At 36.2% G+C, this 24,042-nt stretch overlaps 3 protein-coding genes across 3 annotated transcripts; 1 reads left to right on the top strand and 2 right to left on the bottom strand.

The window, feature by feature from the left end:
* Nucleotides 1-247: 247 nt before the first annotated feature.
* Nucleotides 248-10,231, top strand: LOC103865867 (ferredoxin-dependent glutamate synthase 2, chloroplastic). The gene is made up of 32 exons (XM_009143725.3): nucleotides 248-760; nucleotides 831-1,143; nucleotides 1,431-1,873; nucleotides 1,959-2,090; nucleotides 2,318-2,416; nucleotides 2,491-2,561; nucleotides 2,679-2,775; nucleotides 3,144-3,236; nucleotides 3,307-3,452; nucleotides 3,669-3,828; nucleotides 3,973-4,083; nucleotides 4,172-4,387; nucleotides 4,520-4,677; nucleotides 4,790-4,919; nucleotides 5,077-5,135; nucleotides 5,225-5,330; nucleotides 5,914-6,010; nucleotides 6,282-6,397; nucleotides 6,477-6,674; nucleotides 6,758-6,868; nucleotides 7,012-7,251; nucleotides 7,327-7,425; nucleotides 7,755-7,850; nucleotides 7,992-8,189; nucleotides 8,279-8,353; nucleotides 8,432-8,557; nucleotides 8,647-8,745; nucleotides 8,884-9,026; nucleotides 9,114-9,207; nucleotides 9,272-9,510; nucleotides 9,606-9,768; nucleotides 9,882-10,231. The coding sequence occupies exons 1-32, from the start codon at nucleotides 485-487 to the stop codon at nucleotides 10,056-10,058; spliced, it is 4,881 nt and encodes a 1,626-aa protein (XP_009141973.1). The 5' UTR covers nucleotides 248-484; the 3' UTR covers nucleotides 10,059-10,231.
* Nucleotides 10,232-11,932: 1,701 nt separating this feature from the next.
* Nucleotides 11,933-18,194, bottom strand: LOC103865868 (protein ORGAN SIZE RELATED 1). Its single transcript, XM_033289965.1, has one exon. It carries the CDS (start codon nucleotides 18,115-18,117, stop codon nucleotides 17,851-17,853), a length of 267 nt encoding a protein of 88 aa, XP_033145856.1. The 5' UTR covers nucleotides 18,118-18,194; the 3' UTR covers nucleotides 11,933-17,850.
* Nucleotides 18,195-22,315: 4,121 nt separating this feature from the next.
* Nucleotides 22,316-24,004, bottom strand: LOC103865869 (transcription factor bHLH100). Its single transcript, XM_009143728.2, has 2 exons — nucleotides 22,968-24,004; nucleotides 22,316-22,867 (listed from the first exon to the last, which is right to left on the bottom strand). The coding sequence occupies exons 1-2, from the start codon at nucleotides 23,250-23,252 to the stop codon at nucleotides 22,436-22,438; spliced, it is 717 nt and encodes a 238-aa protein (XP_009141976.1). The 5' UTR covers nucleotides 23,253-24,004; the 3' UTR covers nucleotides 22,316-22,435.
* Nucleotides 24,005-24,042: the final 38 nt, after the last annotated feature.

Below are 24,042 nucleotides of genomic sequence, written 5' to 3' on the forward strand. Positions count from 1 at the left end.
TTCACAAAGAATCTCTTAAAAAAAACCTCTTGTTTTCTTATGAAGGTTGTCCCTAGGTTCACTACAGAGGCAGAGAGTAAAGTATATAGTATGACATTTAATCTGCAACTGTTCAAGTTAATTATTATTTCAATAATCTTAGCTTAATAAGAAACGACAACATGTTCTTCATTTGAACTAATCACTTATTCACCACTACTAATTAAATAGTCTAATTCAATTGTCACTTCTCTTCCTACCGATAAACAAAGCAATCACATCGTCACCAAACGCACCACTAGACCTTGTAAAACGCGATCGCGTTTGGTGGCATAAAGAACAAATTAGCTTCTCGTCACCTTTACAAATTTCACAGTAACAACAAAAAAAAAGCGATAGCGACGGCGATTCGAATCCTGCGTTGTCGTCGTGCTCACTGATCGATCACTCACCAACTTTTTTCTCAGTCGCCGTCTCCGCGATTACGTCTCAACAGCTTCACCCCATGGCGCTACAGTCTCCCGGCGCCACCGGAGCTTCATCCTCCGTCTCTCGCCTCCTCCTCTCCGCGAAACTAACTTCCACCAAGTCTCTCTTCTCCTCCGTTGACTTCCTCGGATCATCCTCCTACTCTATTACCTCCACGGGAAGAAGAATCAAACGCCGTAACGAACTCTCCGCGTTTCGCAGCTTCACTCCACTGCTCAAGTCCTCGCTCAGGTCTCCGCTCTCGGCAAAGGCCGGTGCCTCATCGGCTTCCTTCTCCGATCTAAAACCTGAGGTAATCGGATGGTTCTATGCTCATCTCCTGTTGATCTAGGTTTTTGGATTTGACTTGCGTCGTTTGTTAGGTGGCTTACTTGGAAGATATAGTTTCGGAGAAGGGAGAGTGTGGAGTTGGATTCATCGCGCATTTAGAGAACGAGGCTACGCATAAGATTGTAAACGATGCTCTGATTGCGCTTGGGTGTATGGAGCACAGGGGAGGCTGTGGTGCTGATAACGCTTCTGGTGATGGTTCTGGCTTGATGACTTCCATTCCTTGGGATCTTTTCAACGAATGGGCTGAGAAGCAAGGGATGGCTTGTTTTGATAACCTGCATACTGGTGTTGGGATGTTGTTTTTACCGAGGGATGAAAACATTAGGAAAGAAGCTAAGAAAGGTGAACCTCTAGAATCATACTCCCTCCGTTTCATTTTAATTATCGTTTTAAGTTTATACACACATATTAAGAAAACATATGATTTTGTACGTTTCCTAAACAAAAACACTGTAACGTATACACCTAACTATATTTCAACCAATAGAAAAATAAAGTGGAGAATCTTAAATTTTGCATTGAAACTTTAAAACAACGAATTTTTATCCCTACAACAACGGAAGGAGTATTGATTATGTATGACATGAAATATCTTCGTTGCTAAATCATGTTTGAGATTTTGTTTTCAGTGGTTACAAGTATTTTCGAGAAAGAGGGTCTGGAGGTGCTTGGATGGAGGGATGTACCTGTAGAACCGTCCATTGTAGGTCATTACGCCAAGAAGACGATGCCGAAAACGGAACAGGTCTTTGTTAGAATTGTCAAAGAAGATAAAGTAGACGACGTTGAAAGAGAGCTTTACATTTGCAGGAAGCTGATCGAAAGAGCGGTTGCTTCTGAAACTTGGGCATCTGAGCTCTACTTTAGCTCCTTGTCTAACCAGACCATTGTTTACAAAGGAATGCTTCGGTCAGAAGTTCTTGGGTTATTTTACACCGACCTTCAAAATGATCTTTATAAATCTGCTTTTGCTATCTATCATCGGAGATTTAGCACAAATACTAGTCCTAGATGGCCTCTTGCTCAACCCATGAGGTTTCTTGGACACAATGGGGAGATCAATACCATACAGGTTATGCTTCTATTCTGGTCCATAGGTTTGTTGGATCTAAGAATTAACTAGGACCTCTTTAACTGAAACCAAACAAGTTTTGCAGGGGAACCTAAACTGGATGACATCTCGAGAAGCATCTCTGAGATCGCCTGTGTGGCATGGACGTGAAAATGATATTCGCCCCATAAGCAATCCAAAGGCTTCGGACTCCTCTAATCTTGATAGTGCAGCAGAAGTAAGAGTCACTTGACCCCTAGCTTCTGTTTTCCCGTTGTGGTTCACTTTTGGAGAAATAAAGAAGAAGCAGAGAATGGTCTGTTGCTTGTGGAACTAAAGCAAAAAGGCAATTGTGATATTCTGCTTACATCAAACTTCTCTGACTGTTGACCAAAAAAAACTTGGTTATGACTTGATTTTACTGCTGCAAGAGTTCAATGTATTTATATTAGTGTGGTTGTGCAGCTTTTGATAAGAAGTGGGCGGACTCCAGAAGAATCTTTAATGATTCTTGTGCCAGAGGCATATAAAAATCACCCGACCTTAATGATTAAATACCCTGAGGTATTGTTCGTGTTTGCTCTTTTGATCATTGTGGATACTTGCAAGTTCTTCTCTTATCAGCTTTTTAAATGTAGGCTGTAGACTTTTATGATTACTACAAGGGCCAGATGGAGCCCTGGGATGGACCTGCATTGGTATTGTTCAGGTAAGATTGACATTTCAGTTACCCTTATTCCTCCGAAACTTATCAAACAAAGAAGTCTGTTGAATTTCTTTTCTTCTGCTTTCACACTTTAAGCTTAGCTTGAGTTGTTTGTTTCAGTGATGGAAAGACTGTCGGAGCTTGCCTCGACCGCAATGGACTTCGGCCTGCTAGATATTGGCGGACAAGTGATAATGTTGTCTATGTAGCCTCTGAGGTGCGTTTGTCTTTTACTCTTTGTACTTGTTCTTTATCTACGCTTGGTGGTAATGATTGCCAGCAGATGTTGGGCTTATGTTGAATCTTAAAGCTTGACATGTCAGAAAACCAATTCGTTTAATTGTTCTGGTAGTTTTCGTTTTTCTTTCTTGACATAGCTATGAGAATTGGTTTTCTGAGATAGATGATCAGTATAAACTAATTTCTTGGTGATCTTTTAGTGTAAATTCTAGGAGTATTTTCTGAGATAGATGATCAGTGCTTTGCAAATGAAGATAGATAATTGTTTAGTATACTCTTGGGCTCTAGTATCAATTTTGTTTATATCATGGTTTCAGTAAGTTGCTAAGTCATGCATTTATACAGGTCGGAGTTCTTCCAATGGATGAATCGAAAGTCACTATGAAGGGTCGTCTAGGACCTGGCATGATGATATCTGTTGACTTAGAAAGTGGACAGGTTGGTGCACCTGACCATGCCGATATATAATTTTGGAGTTGTCTCCTATTGTTAATATGTGAAATTTCAGGTATATGAGAACACAGAAGTGAAGAAGCGGGTTGCATCATATAACCCATATGGAAAGTGGGTTAGTGAAAACCTGCGAACCCTGAAGCCTTCTACTTTTCTTTCGTCAGCAGTCATGGAGACTGAAGATACCTTACGACGCCAACAGTAAGCCTTTTTGTTTCTCCTGCTCTATGCTTCTATCATATACTAATATGCTTAACATCTAATGATCAAGTCAAAGTGTTTTAACTTTTCATAACTGTTATATATCTGTTGTGTGGGTGAAAATGTTGATTTTATTCAAATTACAAAGTTCATCAGTAGCTGTAATTGCCTTTTTTAATCAAGACTAATTTTGGCTATTCTACTTTGAGGGACTAGGGCATTTGGCTACTCGAGCGAAGATGTTCAAATGGTAATTGAGTCAATGGCTGCACAGGGAAAAGAACCGACGTTTTGCATGGGGGATGATACTCCAGTGGCTGTATTGTCTCAGAAGCCACATATGCTTTATGATTATTTCAAGCAGCGGTTTGCTCAGGTTTGTTATTCTTATTAAAAGTGTACAATTTGAAATGTCTGTTTTTTCTGATCTAGTTTAGTTGAATACGTGCTTTGCTTAGTAAATCATTGAACTGTCCTTGAAATGGTTCCCTTTGTGGTTTGTCACATGGTTTACTTACAGGTTACGAATCCAGCTATTGACCCTCTTCGAGAAGGATTGGTCATGTCACTGGAAGTTAATATTGGAAAGCGTGGGAATATATTGGAGGTTGGGCCTCAGAATGTGTCACAGGTAAGAGTGCTTAAAATTTGGATTTTGTTTGGCTTAGATAGATTTGGCTTTTGCAAGATTTCATCCAGACTTGTAATTTCATGAGCAGGTTGTTTTGTCTGGTCCTGTACTAAATGAACGAGAGCTTGAAGGTTTGCTCAGCGATCCACATTTGAAATCTCAAGTCTTGCCCACATTTTTTGACATACATAGAGGAATTGACGGATCTTTGAAGAAGGCTCTTCTAAAACTCTGCGAAGCTGCAGATGAAGCTGTTCGTAATGGTTCCCAAGTGCTTGTTCTCTCAGACAGATCTGATAATCCGGTACATACAAATCTATGGTTATCACGTTTCACATTATTTTTCTAACATCTATGCGCTAAGTCTCTCTTGCTATCTTTATATATTTCATAACTTCACTTTTAATGTTTACTCATGAGTCTGTCCATTTTTCAGGAACCCACCCGACCTGCAATTCCAATGTTGTTGGCGGTTGGTGCTGTTCACCAACATCTGATCGAGAATGGTCTTCGGATGTCAGCTTCAATAATCGCAGATACAGCTCAGTGCTTTAGTACGCATCACTTTGCCTGTTTGATTGGATATGGAGCAAGGTTTCTTACTTTTCCTTTTCATTAGATCTTTCTTCCTGTTTTGCTATTTCTTTTCATACGAAAGCACCAAGTCATGTGGAATTTTTCCTCTATGTCTGTAACTATATTTCAGTGCTATATGCCCGCACCTGGCACTGGAGACATGCAGACAGTGGCGTCTGAGCAACAAGACCGTGAACATGATGAGAAACGGAAAAATGCCTACTGTAACTATGGAACAGGCTCAAAAGAATTATCGCAAGGTCAGACATGTTAATGATTTTAAACTTCTAATTGGTGACAAATTTTGATAAGCCATTTGATCTCTTGCTTGCATATATGTATTCCTGTTGTAACACTGTCACTGTCTTTATAAATAATAAAAGAAGCATCCTAAGATTCTTTGAATTGCTACCGCAGGCTGTTAACACTGGTCTTCTTAAGGTTCTTTCTAAAATGGGCATCTCGTTATTCTCCAGGTTTAGTTTCTCAACTATCTATTTTGTTTTCGATCCTATCACTGTATGTGATTATTTCCAATTTTAATGCATGAGCTCTCTGTTTTCAGTTATTGTGGAGCACAAATATTTGAGATTTATGGATTGGGGAAGGAGGTTGTTGACTTTTCCTTCCGTGGTAGTGCATCTCGAATTGGTGGATTAACTTTGGATGAGGTCAGATTACTCCCAAACCTTTTGGAATACTAAGATTTAATGAGTTACCTGGTTTAAGTAAATATTTGTTGGAGCATTTTTCTCAGATATCAACTTCTTACCTCTTTGATATTAAGGTTCTGGACCTCAGTTATATGCTATATTTATAAATACTTCCAAACCTTATGGAGCGTATACTACTATTTGCACACATGCTCAAAAGATGTGTGTGCTTTTGGGTTCTGTAATAAGCCTCTATGTATTCTAATACTTTTATCTAGATGGTCGATTTAGCTTGCTCAGTGACAAGTTTTAACAGATGAATAGCTCAAGTGTATCTGATAAATATAGTCGGAGCTAGAGTGGAGATATATACTGATTAATGGGAAACTCTATGGCAGTAGCTGTATGTTTATCTCTCTAAATTGCCTCTGAATGCCTTATGAAGCGTTGAGTTTAAAGTTGTCGAAAGTTATGATAAAAAAGCCTGAGATCTCGTCTATTGTCGAATGTTTCCCTTTTTTTCTTATCTTTCAAGTAAGCTAATTTATATTTCAAAGAGGTTTCCGGGCCACTCATCCTTAAGTCTTCATATACCCTGCAGCTGGCTAGGGAAACTTTAACTTTTTGGGTGAGGGCATTTTCTGAGGATACAGCCAAACGGCTAGAGAACTTTGGTTTCATTCAATTTAGGCCTGGAGGTACCTTTCTAGACTGAAACCGCATTTCATGATAAGCTTTTTCATGTCCATGCACAAACACATATATACTACTGCGTCTGTTTATACGCACAACGTTGTCGAGTTAATTAGACCTTTTGAATTGTATATTTTCTTACATAACAAGATTGAGTATGCACATACACCTTTCTCTACACTATTTTCTGTCCCTTTTGTAGATTAGTTGCTGCGATTATTTATGCACAAGTTTTCGAGTATTATCCTTGATTTAGTGTCATTTTTTATTTGAAAGGCGAATATCATGGAAACAATCCAGAGATGTCTAAATTACTTCATAAAGCGGTTCGCGAAAAGAGCGAGACAGCCTACGCAGTCTATCAGCAGCATTTAGCCAACCGTCCTATTACGGTGAGTGTTACACTCATCTTCTTATGTGATGATGTATTATGGAACAAGTGAATATAAATTTATATATTCTGTTCTATAGGTTTTCCGCGATCTTCTTGAGTTCAAAAGTGACCGTAAGCCTATTCCTGTTGGGAAGGTTGAGCCTGCTTCCTCTATTGTTGAGCGGTTTTGTACAGGTGGAATGTCTCTTGGAGCAATCTCTAGAGAAACTCATGAGACCATTGCTATTGCAATGAACAGATTGGGAGGAAAGTCCAATTCAGGGGAAGGAGGCGAGGTAATTCTTATCTATTTAAAGATTATATAAAAACGCAAAATTTACCACATTAGTTACTAACAAGTCACTGTCTATCTTTGAAGGATCCGATCCGTTGGAAGCCGCTAACAGATGTTGTTGATGGGTACTCTTCAACGCTGCCACACCTTAAAGGTCTTCGAAATGGAGATACAGCTACAAGTGCTATTAAGCAGGTACCAGAAGTCAACTTGACTAGTGGTTATTTTCATGTGTACAGTCTGGTGACCCTCAGGAAGTCATTTGGGAACTCTTTATTCCCTCCACTCAGATTCTTCATGATTTTCAAAGACCAAAATGACCTTGTGTCTTCTCATAGGTTGCTTCAGGGCGTTTTGGTGTCACTCCGACGTTTTTGGTTAATGCAGACCAGTTGGAAATCAAAGTTGCTCAAGGAGCGAAGCCAGGTGAAGGTGGCCAGCTTCCTGGGAAAAAAGTTAGCGCATATATTGCTAGACTTAGAAACTCTAAACCAGGAGTTCCGCTTATATCTCCACCTCCACATCATGATATTTATTCTATAGAGGATTTGGCACAGTTGATATTTGACCTTCATCAGGTACCTTTCTTCGACTGTAAATATTTGGCCAACTTTAAGAATCAGGGTTCCCTCTTAACAAAAATTAATACTCAGGTCAACCCCAAGGCGAAAGTGTCAGTCAAGCTTGTATCAGAAGTTGGAATAGGAACAGTTGCCTCAGGTGTAGCGAAGGCTAATGCTGATATCATACAGGTATGCACTTCTTTCAGAGTTTGTGAGAGATCTGAAATTAGAGAATATATTTATCTATTCAGATTTTCGAATTCTTTAACCAACGTCTGCCAAAAAGACATGTAATTATTCCAGCAGTTTACTTTTAAAATGTACTCTCCGGGACCATGCTAAGGCTAGGTATTTAAACAGTATGAACTTGGCTTCAAGAACCACTTGTATCATGCCTTTTCTAGTTTTCACAGTGTATCTTTTTTTGTTAATACGAATCACATATGCTCAAATGTTCTTTGACTAGCAGACATAGTTATAAACTAATTTTGAAATTTATGATGCTTCTCTGTTTACAGATATCAGGGTATGATGGTGGAACTGGAGCCAGCCCTATAAGTTCCATAAAGCATGCCGGTGGCCCATGGGAACTTGGACTAGCTGAAACCCAGCAGGTATAATCTTGCTGTGGAATGTTTTTTTAGTTTGCACTGGTAGCTGGAAACCGCAAGTCTTTTTATCAGCTCCAGTTTTCCACCCTCTCCCATATTAATTACTGGATGTCTATTTAAAGCTAAAGATTAAATCTGTTGCAGACGCTCATTGGAAATGGACTCAGGGAACGAGTCATTATCAGGGTTGATGGAGGTTTCAAGAGTGGTGTTGACGTGTTGATTGCTGCAGCTATGGGTGCCGATGAGTATGGATTTGGTACTCTGGCAATGATTGCCACAGGATGTATTATGGCTCGAATTTGCCACACTAATAACTGCCCTGTTGGTGTTGCCAGTCAGGTAAACTGAAATTCTCTTCTTACACATTCATGTTTCTTTTTCAGTTTCATAACCAATTCCCACTTAATTTTCCCTAAACTTGATTACAGAGAGAGGAGCTGCGTGCACGGTTCCCTGGTCTACCTGGTGATCTTGTTAATTTCTTCTTGTATATTGCAGAGGAGGTAATCGTCAAGGAAATATCACTGATACAGAAACTATCACCAATTTTTAATGCCTAACATTTCATCTTAATTTCGTAGGTGAGGGGCATATTAGCTCAGTTGGGATATGAAAAATTGGATGACATAATTGGGCGGACAGATTTGCTAAAGCCTAGGGATATCTCGCTCGTGAAAACTCATCTTGACCTCAGTTATCTCTTATCTGTAAGTAGTCCGGAACTATGTTTACTGCTTTTGTGCTTACTCGCAAGTTGTATCGTTGTGTATAGCTGACTTTTTCTTCAAAATTATAGTCCGTTGGGCTGCCAAAACGTAGCAGTACTTCCATCAGGAAGCAGGAGGTTCACTCAAATGGTCCTGTCCTTGATGATACTCTCCTTCAGGATCCGGAGGTAACTAGTAGTGTCTTACTTATTGACTATTTAACTGAACGTTTCGTTATGTAGCTTGTATTTATGGCAACGGAGAGAAGACTATATTCTTACATTACAAGAGGATTTAATAATGCTTACTTTTTGATTGTTTCCCAGATAATGGATGCAATTGAGAATGAACAAACGATTCACAAAACCATGAGTATATACAATGTGGACCGTTCTGTTTGCGGTAGGATTTCAGGAGTAATTGCGAAGAAATACGGAGACAGTGGTTTTGCTGGACAACTGAACCTAACGTAAGCTACGATACAGTTAACACAAAACAAACTTTGAGTATATATAATGAAAACTAACTTACATGATCCACTATGTACCCCTTATAGGTTCAATGGAAGTGCTGGCCAATCTTTCGCATGTTTTCTAAGTCCTGGAATGAATATACGTCTTGTAGGTGAAGCCAACGACTATGTGGGAAAGGTGTGTCTCAAAATCAATGTTTTTTTCTTTCTACATGGTCTCTTAATATAATATTTGCCTCAAGGGAATGGCCGGAGGTGAAGTTGTGATATTACCAGTGGAGTCGACTGGTTTTCTTCCTGAAGACGCAACTATTGTAGGAAACACTTGTCTGTATGGTGCAACCGGTGGTTTACTATTTGTAAGAGGCAAAGCGGGAGAGAGATTCGCGGTTAGAAACTCTCTAGCTCAAGCTGTCGTTGAAGGCACTGGAGATCACTGCTGTGAATATATGACTGGTGGTTGTGTAGTTGTACTTGGAAAGTAAGTAAAAAACTCTCTTTTCTTCGACCACGAAACCAAAACCTAGAACTTAAAGAGTGTCTTAACCGCCTAATGTTTCTTGTCTGAAATTGCAGAGTCGGTCGAAATGTAGCTGCAGGTATGACAGGTGGATTGGCGTATATCCTTGACGAGGACAACACTCTCCTCCCTAAGGTGAACAAAGAGATAGTGAAGATCCAACGAGTGACTTCACAAGTGGGGCAAATACAGCTTAAGAGCCTGATCCAAGCTCATGTGGTAAGTCTCTTTTCTTTCTCTTCATACCCCTACCCGTTCAATCTTCCAACTGTTTCCATGTAAAATGATCTGAATATTCGGTTATATTTTCTGTTCTTGACATAAATAAACAGGAGAAAACAGGAAGCAGTAAAGGAGCAACGATTGTGGAGGAATGGGAAAAGTATCTTTCAATGTTCTGGCAACTTGTGCCGCCGAGTGAAGAAGACACACCGGAAGCTAACTCCGACCACCTGGTGAAAACAACCACCGGAGAAGAAGAACAAGTGTCAAACACATTTGCAGTGTAGTAAACGCTTTCGTAAATGATTGCAGTTTCTTCTTTGTACACGTGATGTCTCTCTTCGTTTGTGAGTTATTACATTACAACAGGTTCTCGGTTTGATTTAGACTGGATTCGGTTATCTTTCGGTTTACTTCGTCCGGTTTAATAATGAAAGAAAATCCAGCATGTTTGTGCTTTCGAATGCCATAGGGATAGTGAAAAAAGTCTGGTAAGGCGGTGGTTTAGTTAGCTGTCAGTGGTTGAATCAGTTTATCTGTCACTCGTGAATGTTTTACAACCGATGCTTTTCTTTGTCCTCATTAGAGGCAATGTGGGTCACAACAAGAAAGGTACGTGTGTGTCCGTTTGACAAAGAAACCTCAATTCAGATTTGATGTTTATTCCCACTTGTCTCAGCTCTCATGTGGTTAACGAAACAGAGATATAGCTGACATGTGTCAACGTGCGTGTCTTGACGACAAGTTTTAGTCGTCCCATGAACTTTTCCAATCTTTGAAACATCGAAAGTTCTTAAACACTTCGAAAGTTCATTTAAGCACCAACAAGAATTGGAATTGACACGTTCATTGCATCCTCACCGAAAGCAGTAGATGTCAGATTACTAATTTTACCAAAACAAGAAAAAAGATTAAAAGAAAAGAAATGGCAAAGAGAGTTTAAGTTCATTGTATTTTCGAGGGAATTCATTACGTCCTCTTCTGGCCTTAACGATGCATTGTATTTTCCCTTTTCCGTTTCAATTTGTTTTTTTTTCTTTTCATTTTTCTCTATAAATATCGTTAAATCTTTGCCGTTAATTTTGACTGTGTCGAAACGAATTAAACTCAGCTATTTGTGATAATTAAAAAATTATCAAGAAAACAAGAACCTATTCTTTTATATAACCACCACACATTACATATCAAACTATAACTTCTTGATTGGAGAATAACCGTTGTACAAACGTTAACATCAACAAACTTTGGTCGAGGAGTGTGGCCTGGGCCGGCCTTTGAGTCAAACCTGAACAAACCTTGAGTGTGGCTTTGATTTTTAAACAAAAAACAGCTTTTAAACTTATAGCTATATTCCCATCGTATATTGGCAATTCCCTAATTTGAATTATATTTTCAACGAAACAAGTATTCGAAATAATATGTAAATCATCCTTTTTTATTGCTTGTGTTTTTTTAGAAACTCCGTCTATGAATATGGACTAAACCGTTTGTTCTAAAATTTGAAGAACATGAAATCTAAGAAACAAAAAATAGCTTGGAGCAGACCAAATTCGTCAACAAGCATTTAGATATTCATGAGTTGGTATTCAGCAATTAATGAAGAATGACACTAAAAAGGTTACGTAGATTGAAGTTCATTTCACAGGACCCACCAAACTTCCCAATATAATGCATCATTTACGTATAAATGTCTCAAATAAAACAAAAGTTTAAAGACTGTTTCCGTGGATTATCGGAATTGATTCCACAATACCCGCCAAGATAAATGCAGCTTATTATGATTAACTTAAATCTATTTTTTGTTTAATTTTTAATACTACTTTTAATTTAATTGACATAAAAGTTTCAAGACCTTTTAATTTTGAAGAGTCTTCCTATACTTAAAAAGTCTTCCATGCTTATTTATAGAGACGGAATGGTTTTTTTTTTTTGGCTTGATATTTGGCTTCGTTTTATCGAATTAGTATTGAACAGAACATTGACCGTACGTCGGAGAATTCACTCAGAGTCTTTTTCCTATCGAGAATGAGTCGACTAAAAAATGAGCTCCCATTTTATTATGTTTTTACTGAGATTTTATGATGCATGTATACTTTTACTTTTGCTATTGATAAAAGTGCATGTACTTCGATATCTAACAACTTTTGGAAATCCAAGCTCATGGTTAAGTTAAAACTTACAATGACCCGGACCAGAAGATCTAATTTGAAACCCCAAATGTAGAAAAAAAACACAAGAAAAATAAAAGAAGGGTTCTAAATAAGAGTTAAATGAAACTGCATACAATTTTCATAAAGAAGAAACCAAAACCCATTAAATGACGTCGACGACGCATTTTCCATGTGTGCATCAGTGCATGTGTAATCTGGATCAATCGACACATCGTCTAACTATCATACATTACATGTCTAGATACGTAGTGTCGAAGGAAGAAAGAGGAGGATGGTAGATGGCTAAGTGAATAAGCATTACCATCAGCACCACCGGAATTCCCATCAAAATCATCGGCGGAGGTGGAAGCGGCGGAAGAACGGCTGGAAGCACCGTCAAAAGTACTATCACCACTCCGACCATAAACATTCCAATAACCTAAAAATTATGTGAAGCTTCTTTACTTCCTACAAAATTTTGGCTTTCAACGTTACTCCACATATGTTTGTATATATATATATATATATATATGTCATGTAGATTTTTTTTCCACTTAGATGTTTTTGTCCGTTTTGCTTTTTATGTGTGTGTGGGAGAGAAAGACGTTACAACTTACAGGTGAAGCTCATGCACTGAGGAGATACATTTTCCAATTCAGTATTCACCCAATGACAATAAACACCCTTTTATTTTTTCATTTATATATTTATTTAAATTTCAGTTAATTAGATTTTATTTTAAAAGCACACTTATTAGCGTTTTGAGACCCAGTAATCATCAAATTACCATTAAATTACTAGGTTTGTTTTAGGGTTGGACAAAAAATCTGAACCTAAAGAACCAAACTGAATCCGACCCGAAAAAATAATACCGAACTCAAACCGAAATTGATTAAATATCCGAACGGGTTCAAAATTTTGATATTTAGAGAACCAGACCCAATCCGAACCAAAATATTTTGGGCATCCGAATAAATCCGAATCAGATTTATATAGTTGAATATGTTAGCTAATTTTAGAGTTGACATTACAAAAATATCCAAAATGTATAAAATATTTTGAAGTTGTCCACAATATTTACAAATATATACAAATGGTCAAAAGTAAATATCTAAATAGTTAAACAATATTCAAAATATCACAAATATTTAAGATATATATTGATTCTCCATCTAAAAATTCAAGTCAAACCAATTTTTATGTTTAATTTAGGTATTTTGGCATATGTTGCTCACATTTATATGTTATATCTTATTTTAAGTTTTAGATTTTGAGAAATTAAAGATATTTAGGAATTTTAAAATTTAAATTAATTTAAACGGGTTATTCAAACCCGAACCAACCCCGCCAAAATCTGAACCGAATCTGAACCAAAATTTATAGATATCCGAATGGGGTTGCAATTTTAAACCTCGAAAACTCGAAACTACGATAAAACCATACTAAACTCAAATGGGTACCCGAACATACATCTCTAGTTTGTTTAACAGTATCTTTAATAAACGGAAAAAATCAATTTTAAGTATATATAAAAAAGAGAAACTGAAATAAAAGATTCTACTACCAAATCATAAGAAACAAACTTAAAAAAGGACAGACGTTTGCCATGGGTAGCTACTAGCTAGGTGTTAGCGTGGCGGCTTTAATTAGTTGCCATTTATGTGCTTTTAGATGACTGAAACCGCAAGGAGGGTTGGTGAATTAGAGGAAAGAGTGTGTTCGATACTCTGAATCTAAATCAAGTCGTGCTAAGTGTATTTATTTCTTCTCATTCCATATACATTTAACCTAATTTATTGCGATTGTCCGTTTTCATGTTTATTAACAGCTAATTTAAATACTGTATATGATATTTCTGTTGTAGGCTTGTAGCATGCACGCCGGTTAATATATGCTATTTATATTAGACAACTTTACTATGTGTTTCCAAATTTTTGTTGTATATGCATATCAAATTTTAAAGCTACTAATATATTTTCTACATTCGATGTTGTATAAGTTAATAATTTCCGTAAGTATCTATCAATTAATCCGCTTCATAAGACTAATATCTTCGTAAGTATCTATCAATTAATCCGCTTCACAAATACTAACGTTCAAAAGTTAATATTTTTCATGTGATTCTTCAAGGTGATGCGCTTCTTATTATACCTTTTATTAAATTGAATTATAGTAAGAAGTGCATTAACTTGAAGAGTCATGATCACATGAAATATATCTAAAGATTGTTGTTTTAAAATATAACAATTCAACATTGAATAATAGTTTTTATAAATTAATTCAGATTATATTAAAATATTGATTGTTATAATTTAAGCATATGTTGATAAAATTAATACATATTTTATATATTATTTTTTCTTATTTAAGTTTTAATTGATTTAAAATAAAATTATACAATTCATATCTTGAACTTAAATTTATGTTTTACTTTTAAAACAATGTGTATTAATTTAAGTCTAAAACATCAATTTTTTAAATACAAAAATAAAATCTAAAACAATAATGTTTTTAATAACGAGGGAATATTTCATAGAAGTATAACTGTATGTTTATTTTATTTTTACATACGTGTGAAGTGAGTAAAAAGACACTATTTGAACTTGTAAAACAAATTTAGTAAGGATTTTTTTGCCAAATTTTTTATGATGCGGAGATGATAAATCTTCTCTTTTTTTTAATACTTCCATTAATATAAATCTTCTCATTTCTATCACGACCGTTTGAATTTGTGTAATCCAAAAGATTCATGCTTCAATGTTCGTGATTTGTATATATTTAATAGGATTTATTAGAAGAAAAAAAAGTCTAAATATGATCGTACTCAAATCCAACGGATGAAGTATTATCGATGGAGACTAGAAGGTACGTAGTGATGGGGTGGTACCGTAGTGGCGTCGATGGAATTATGTTTTATCTTAAAGTTCAAGAGATGGAGAGGCCATTGGTTGGAACAGCTTAACTTATTAGAATTCTGGAGTTTCATCAAATGATGTTAGTTTATTATGAAGATGTTGTTAAACTATTATGTTGTTATATTATTGTTACGATAACACTTTTAACATAACAATTATTAATATTCTACCGTTTTCTCATAAGTTCATCCTTTTTCCTTTGTCACCAACATTTTTTTGTTCCAAATACCACTATATTTTCTGTTGATGGATTATATATGTATTTTTAGTAATATATGTTCAAATTATTTTCAAAAATAAATTCATTAATTATTTGTCGAACTTCGGAACCCATAGTCAAGTGTTATAAACATGTAACTTCCTCTTGGAACATTGGAGTTTGTTATCAAAACAAGCACATTCGGTGTCTAGGGATTATATGATGAATCACGTAATCATTACTTAACGTCGTTTCACAATATGTCCGAACTTTTTTCCCCTTGGTTACGATTTTATCATCAAACACCTTTTTTAACGAGACAAAAAGAACAGAATTTCAAGACGTATGCATTCCTTTTCTTTTGTATGTATAGATGCAGTGGATCTGATTTTTGTGGACAAATTAACTTCATTCTCATATGCTTTTTGTTCTGGCGAAAGATAGAGACTCGATAAGGCGAGGACCATTTAATCTTTAATAATTTATAATTCATATATTAATTTTGTTCTTTTTCTCTCTTGAATTCCGTCAAATCTCTTTTTGTTTTGTACATTGGCTCAACTCTCATCCACAGTATTTCCCTCGATAAAGTATGTCAGCTATCATATAATCATACCGTACTTCGCATGTTTGTTCAGTGAGCATATATATATATATATATGATTAATTTATCAATGTTTATATTCGTTAACTTTGTCAAAAAAAATTGTTAATTTCAATAAAATAAAGTCTTTGAATTTAACAGAACCAACAAACACTTTGCAATTAACTTTAAACTGTTTCTTTGTAACCCACTTGTTGGAAAAGTTTAAACGTAGTATGTGAATAGATGCATGCATGATTGTTATGAAGTTAATCTATTCTTCTATTGAAATTTAACATAATGCTATTTACTTTTGTGTACATATCGAAAATTCGAAATTAGCATAATTCTTTGTGTTATACAACTTATATCATTAGACCGACGATAGTGCTCGTCCCCAACCTATTTTAATAATTAATACTAATAATTCATATACAGTAGTATTAATTTAGACAATCATGAGTTTATGACTCTCTTTTACTCGCAGCCGCCGTGCCAACAAGTCAATATAACCAAGTTGCTTTGGTCTAGTGGTATAGGAACTCCAGCTGGAGTGCCTGCCCCTGGGTTCGAGCCTTGGCCACTGCGGAATTTACATATGGGCTGCAGCATCCGAGACCGAAGACCGTTACACGGTGAGCCACATGGTGACGCCTGGCAGCGTCCTTGCTCACTTCGGTCTCTAGTCTGGACCACCTCGGTGGAGCCAGGATACTCGGTTAGCAAAAAAAAAAAAAAAAAAAAAACATTCACCCATTGTTTTGCATTAAATACGTCGTTAATTTGGACGAGTCTTTAGATAACCACCTAGCTAGCCAGTATCAAAGACAATTCTAAACAGATTTTTGGGTATGTGTGTAATGTATTCTTGATCTTTATAAACATTACAGTTTAGCTTTCTAAAATGTTTCATACAGATTTGTAGCACTCATCTACTAGATATTGTAGAAAAAAAGAATGAGCGTTATTCTATCAAAAAGAGAACAATCATATGCATTTTCAAAGAGAAAGATGTAAAAACATAAACGTAAACTTAAAGAAAGATAGCAATAAAACCCGAAATCACTTTTGACCATGTTAAGAGAAGTAATGGTGTACCATGGACTAATGAACAGATGGCACAGTCTGTCTTCCGGACATGAAAGGACGATTCCCATTTTTCCAATGTACTAATTAACAAGTGAGGTCCACACCAAAAACCTTTACAAAATAAATAACTTTATTTTTCGCAGACTATGTTTGTAGATAAGCAAACAGGTATATGAAAAATGTATTTATAATAAACAAGTATATTGGTTCATGAACAGATAAATAGAAATAAATAAATTTTCATGAACAATGTTTTTGAAACCAAGCCGTTGTGTTGCAATGAATCACGCCGTAACTTACATTTTAACCTGGTAATTTCAAGTACGTGTTACAAAAAAAAACCTGGTAATTTCAAAATATCCATCATGTTATCATCATCATCTGTAACCTTGTAATTTCAAAATGTCCCCTTGTATGGAGGTGCAAAAGAAATAGGAATAAAATATAATTAAAAACTTACATTTAACCGATATAATCTGATATTTCAGATCCTAATATTAAATCTAGCATTCAACTATTCAACTCCTCTCGTTGGCATCTTTTGGTTCTTTATAGGAGTAGTTCAAATGCTTATAGTTTAACGACCATGGCTTGACCATTTTGGTTTAATTAGCTTATATAATTATAATAAATATCTTGATACGTTTGTATGACTTTGAATCCGAGCTAAAGCTAACCCGAACACCGACTTGCATACAGCACTTGGCAACTTACAAATTTCAAATAATTAATTTCTCAAGAAAGTGTTGTGATAACAAAAATGGGAATGAACGTTGAGTAAAGAAAAAGAAGGAAATAGCTAAAAAAAAACATATACATGCACATACGTATATAACAAGAAGCCTTCTATATAAATTTCAAAAATATTCTTCTACAATTCATTTTTGGCGCAGATAAACAAGATTCCTCTACAAAACAAGAAAGAACAAGAAAAATGAAAATAAACGAAAAGTAATTAAAAGCTAGAATTACAAGAAACATTTAAAAGAAACTCGAAGATCTTATCTCTTTTTATGTCATCCGAAGAACTATCTATCACATGAGATGATCTTGCGTGCACAAACTAAAAGCCCTTAATTAATCTGCTCCTTACATATTAGTGTAACGCATATTTATGTACGGACGGTATGCAAGTCGGCGACATCAGGGGTAGAGAGATTCTACGGCGAGGCTAGGCTCATTAGATGGAGAAAAGGCCAAAAAGATGAGGAGAATCATGAGGATGAGAGGGAGAAGGAGGAACGTCGCCGGAGGCGGTGGAAGCGGCGGAAGGAACGGTGGTAGAATCAGAAGAGACAGAGAGACAAATAGAAGAACTGCGATGGATCTGGCCGTGATAAATGAACTTCCGGTTAAACCCATTGGCTTGGGTGTGACATCAAATCTCAGCCGTTGATCATGTACCCTCATTTTCCATTAATATTCAAAGTATCAAACAATTTTTTAACATGTCTTGGGTAGTTAGATCTTCTGCTTATGTCTCCCGCTGTACTTATATAGGGGAAATTGGGAAAGTTAGAAAATCTGTCTAAATAAATAAAAAAATATAAATATGCGTGGATACGTGTAGTATATCTTTTACACCTAAAAATGTACATTTGTTTCCATAATTACTATCTACACATTATTTACCAAAATATTTTTTTATTGAATGGTTTTGGTATTATTTTTGTGAATTTATTATAGATATATATGTTGTATATACTTTTAATATTAGCCAATTTTTAGAAGGTTAATAAATTGACCCTATCCAAGTAAATAAAATGCGGTTTCTCATGAAAAAGTAATTACAATAAATAATTAATATATAACCCAAGTAAATAAAATGCATGTCAAGAAACGTTCAAAAAGGAGTAATTCCAAAGAGCCGGTTGTGAGGTCACAGCTGTGATATGTCCTGATTCAAGTAATCAACTCTTTTCACTCTCTTGCCTTGTTTTGACTCTCTTTCGTGTTTGTTGCTTCAACCATAATTGAAAACTTCTTCTGTCTCTATTATTAGGTGTTCTTTAACTTTAATTTACCGTTTTAGGTTTATATATCTATGTTCAGAGAAAATTATCAGCAAATATCCAATTAATTAATCAAAGTTTTTTTCTATTTAATCTAAATTATCTAATGATATATATTTGCATCAAGTAGAAAAAAAGCTAAGGCAATTTTTTTACATAGATGCATTAACATCCCAAGCTTTAGATAAATGTGTTATAGGGTGAGTTGACGGCGACCGGAGGCTGATGTACTTCTCTGTACATTGTTTTTGCAGTTCCCAAGGAGGTCCTTTTGGTCTAATTTCTACCTTCTTGTCTTTTTGAGAAAATCACAACCTTACCTAAAAAACAACACAGAATTATACTGTACATAATAAAACAATATAGACTTCATTAACATGATGTCACAAAGTGAAAGGCTTTTAACATGATGTCACAGATTTAAAACATAGATTTCATCGTTCTCGTTGTCCCCAGTCACAATACTTGATGAGTTAATAACCATTATAATTCATGTTATATGTAATCTTTGTATCAGTAACAAAAAAATGTAATCTTTGTATATTTAATGTCTTTTATGTAATTCTCAGTTCGATTTGATTGAGTTCCACTCTGAAAGTTTAAGTGGAGGTACGAGTGTATGACCATTAGCCTAAATGAAAAGAAAGAGCATAAACGTACCACATTTTCTTTTTGTAAGAGCATCTCTAACCCCACTCCATATTTTACTCTAAAATTGAGAAAATGGAGTGGGAAATGGAGTAATAAACAAAAAATAAAAGCATTACTCCAAATTGGAGATGCCCTAAGTACGGAGTTTTGCACTGAAAGTTTGCAAAAAAAATAAAAAAATCATAAAACTAAACAGTGATATAATTGCTTATTCCAATAATGGTGCATTTAAGCATGGGTAAACGTATTTCACTAACATGCATATTTAACTAGCTGTTTTACAAAAAAAAAACATGCATATTTAACACAAAACGAAGCTGAAAAATAAAACATTTTGAAATTAAAGCAAGTTGGGTCGCGTGCCGGTAAAAACATCGAGAACTTTTAATTCCTCATACATTTTTGAATTTGGAGAATGCATTGAACCTAACTGCACTATTTTATATGCTTTCCCGTGAATTTGGCATTACTTTGGTATTATTATTTGACCATTTGATTATTTTCAACTTTTATCTATTTTAAGTAGTTTGAATATTTTATATGGCACCCAACTTGAGTTTGGCTTTACAGCTTCGTTGATGCAGTTCGACCCAGAAAAGTTATATTCCCAGTTGCAGTTTTTTCTTGTTCGACCATGTTATAATCTTAAGACAGTACGATATAATTTACAAACAATAAAAAAACAGATTACATACAAGAATCATTTGTAATCATCTCTCAATAATAATCTTGATGTATAGTTCAAAAAAAAAAAATAATAATAATAAAAATCTCGATGCTATTTTTAGTTTGTCTACTTGTTCATGACCTCTTTGCTACCATAAAACAGTTTTGTCTTTGCTACCATTTTTATCAAACAGACTGAGCCCAAATTTGGCTTCCAGTCAAGGCCCGCAGTTTGATCATTCGCCTATCTTAGTCTAAATGGTAACCAAATAAATAATTGGAAATAATATTATTTTTCTTTTCTTAAATTTGACACTATTTATTAAAAAAAAAATTCCAGTATTTCTTTTCCTTTCTTTTAATTTTAGGAATAATAGAACAAAAACATTTTTATTAAATCTGAGAAGGAATAATAAGGAACAAACATTAATTTTCTTTTTTACTATTTTGTTCCTTTTTATTCTTCTTATTTTTATAGTGGTCACTAGTTAAAACCTTAGTTGTTCTACTACTTACTATCTCTGGTAAAAGAGTATAATGGTCTCTTCTTCGACTGTTTCGTTGTTAAGTTGGAAAACCTGAACATTAAGAGTTACTAAAAAATTTCAGATAAGTTTACTGTTGAAGCTATAGTGCTGGTGATCGAAGTCTCATTTGATGATAAACTACAACATCTATGTTTAACCATGCAATGACTACATAAAACTCAACAACCATCAGAACCTACTTATGATATTTTTTTTTTTTTTTTTTTTGTTAAGTATGTGAATTTCATTAACTGGTAATGAGACAAAGAGATTACAAGAGTTTGAAGAAATCAAATCCTAGAAATCTAAAGCGCTAATTAAAGCATAAGTGCTAGAGAGAGCCACAAAAAAAGGTAAAAAAGACTCTCTAAAACAAATTAAGGTTTAGGCATAATCTCTACAGACATGACTAAAGCTTGGCAATGTATGAATTCGAAGCAACCATTTAGTATCAGGAGACCACAACTTGATCTTGCAACCGGAAACCTGTAACAAGCGAGGCAGTCATTAGAGTTCACAACCGGAGAACGGTCTGAGGCACCGCAGACCGTCCCGAAGGCGACTCCGAAAAGAGGACAGGCGAAGCAGGGTTGACTAAGTCCTGGTCCGGCCACCACAACTAATGAAGTCCACTCCAAACGAAGCTTACTCCAGAAAACGACAACCAACTCCCTGAGAAATCCAAACCGAAGCGAAGATGCCAGCATATAAGCACAGGTGAGATACAGGCTGGCGGAAGCGGAGGTTATACGGCTCGACTCCGGTCCCGGCAAACAAGCAGAGCACTAAAAGATCTGGCAGCTTAGCATCAAAGAGGGCAGGAAGTGGATGTCATATTCCTTCTGAGACTTTGAAATCGGAGGAGATTTAGCTCCTATCAGCAGGCGAGAAGATGAGAGGACCCGACGGAAGGTAGAAACAGAGCAGAGAGTTGAAATCCCTGAGCTATCTCGAAATACCAAAGGACCCGAGACCATCAGCCACCATGGTAGTTGCTGTGAAAACAGAACGGAAGAGAAGTCCCCGGCGAAGCCCTCAAACATCGCTTTTCGTCCTAGACCCGAAGATCTACACGGGGAAGTTCTAGCTAGAGCAACCGAAGACAGAGACAGGGGAAGACAGAGGAGACAGCGAGGCTGGCCGGAGATACAGCAGCAGCGACGCCCTGGAGCTCCGACGAACTCTCCAAGGTGAATCTGACCCAGATCTACCGAGAGCCAAACCCTAGATCTACTTTCGAAGCGGCGCCTCCTGAAGAGATCTGTGCATCCACGACCTCGCCATCACTCCAGAAAGGCTGGGTACACACCCAGAAACCGGTTTGATTCGCTGGATCCGGCCGCTATCCTAACGAAAAACCAGAGGTGATGAAGCAAGGAGGAGGTGGGGAAAACAGAGCTCGATAGGGGTGAGGTTGGATGGAGGGAGCGATTTGGGGTGGCGATCGACGGTAAACGACCACCGCCGGCCACCAGAAACGAGATTCTGACGGTGAGATTCGAGGAAACTAGGGTTTGGATGGAGAGAGAGATTTGAGAGCAACTTTCTCTCACCTCTCTCTAAATTTTAATTGGCACTCGAACCTACTTATGATAAGTACAACTATATTCATAACTACCCAAAGAGACAGTGTGTATTTATTTAGACCGCCTTCTTTGAATAGTTACTGATTTGCATAACACAGACCTAACTCTTTAAAAGTTAATTAACTCTATAGTTAACCATTATTTTAACAAAATAACATTATTAAAATAAAAAGCCTTCTTGATTAGGCAGAAGGTTCATACTATTTCTAACCTCGAGTTTTAAAGAGAGAGATAGAAAACAAAACCAAATCACATACAATATTTTCTTGAATCAGGTAAATGAGTTTCAACATTTCTCGTACAAGTACAACAACCTACTACGTAACTCTTCAAAATTCAGATTGCAATTATCCATCTGAAGATGCAAAGTGTAAAAGAGTCTCTCTCCTTGAGACCTTGAAGATGAAGCATCCACAAGAACCAACCCATCTTCTTCTAGTCCACTCAATACGTTCCCGAACGAACACTTTACAGTCTGTAAAGATGAAATCTGGACCATTAAACCTGTCTCACCTAGATTAGTTGCAGAAACCGTTGATGCATAACCAGTGACCCCTTTCTCTGGCTTAGCATTTTGGTTAGTGTTAAGGAGATCTTTTTGACCCGAGATTCGAAACGAGAGCTCGTCTTTCTTCTTTATGAGCATGTTGAATTGCTCTTGCAGCTCTGGTATGTACTCTAGGGCCTGTGAAACTGTTGCTGAAACACTTAACTTCTTCTGCAAGAAACACCCAAGAAGAATAGATTTGTATCATTTTTTGTCAAGTAAAAAAGTAATCTTATCCATAAAAGGTAAATTTATTTGAATAAATGGTTACCGATTGATTGGTAGATGGGAGACAAGAACGGAGCGCTGAGAACATTGCGTTGATCTTCTTGCGACGACCACGCTCGCTCGCGTTGTGATTAAGCTTCTTCATCACGACGGGATTCTCTAACCCTGAAGTTCTATGTCTCTCCGACGACACATTCTGATGAGCCACCTCCAAGTCCGGCAATGGAAAATCAAGAAACGTGTTGGCTACGTCGTCGTTTACATAGAAGCCTTGGTCTCCGCAAGGCCAGCCGAAATTGGGAAACAATGGAGGGACAAGTGCACACATCTTGGCTTTACAGTTTTTTTTGGTAAAAGGCTTTAGACAGATTATGGGTTGGGATTAGGCTTAGTGAGTTACTTTCGTTGGTTTATTTATGTCTCACTCAAGTTTTGTTCTATTTATATATACACACTAATACAAAAATTAAAAAAATTTAAAATTGTTTTTGATCGAAGGAATAATTATCTGTTGTACAAATATAAAAGCATATCCATGGGATATAAATTAAAATTAATACCATAGGGTGAAGTGTATGTGGGTCACGAGTGGACATGCATTGACACGGGGTTAAGCATTTTCTCCCCAATCAGGAGTATGTTCGAATGATCACTTGTTGACGTACATATACATGCAATAAGTTTTCTACGTCATTGCACTAATTAAAAAATAAGAGAAATGTTGGGAGACAAGGATAGACATACACGAGTTTGATAGACGTGCAAGCGAGGGAACGTGCAAATCACGTGGAATGCTGCAAAGCACGTGCAAATCACGTGGAATTTTGAAAGGCTTACCTCCTGATTAAAAGTTTATCTATGTGATTAATTAGTAAGCATATACATAAGCATTTCTTATTCATTATATAGATCAAATGTCGACTTCCTATTTCTAATTTATTTAACTAAAAGTCTTATAGTGTAGTGGCCAACTCTGTTCATACATTTAAATATTAATGATGCATACCTCTGCATCGTAAATATTTAGTATAAAGGTCAACCAACCCCTTGGACTGACGACGGCGATCTATGAGATTTTGGGTGCTATTTTTAGGGCCATAAAGCAAAAGTCCCTAATG

The sequence above is a fragment of the Brassica rapa genome, chromosome A04 (assembly GCF_000309985.2).
Source record: "Brassica rapa cultivar Chiifu-401-42 chromosome A04, CAAS_Brap_v3.01, whole genome shotgun sequence".
Lineage (NCBI taxonomy): Eukaryota > Viridiplantae > Streptophyta > Magnoliopsida > Brassicales > Brassicaceae > Brassica > Brassica rapa.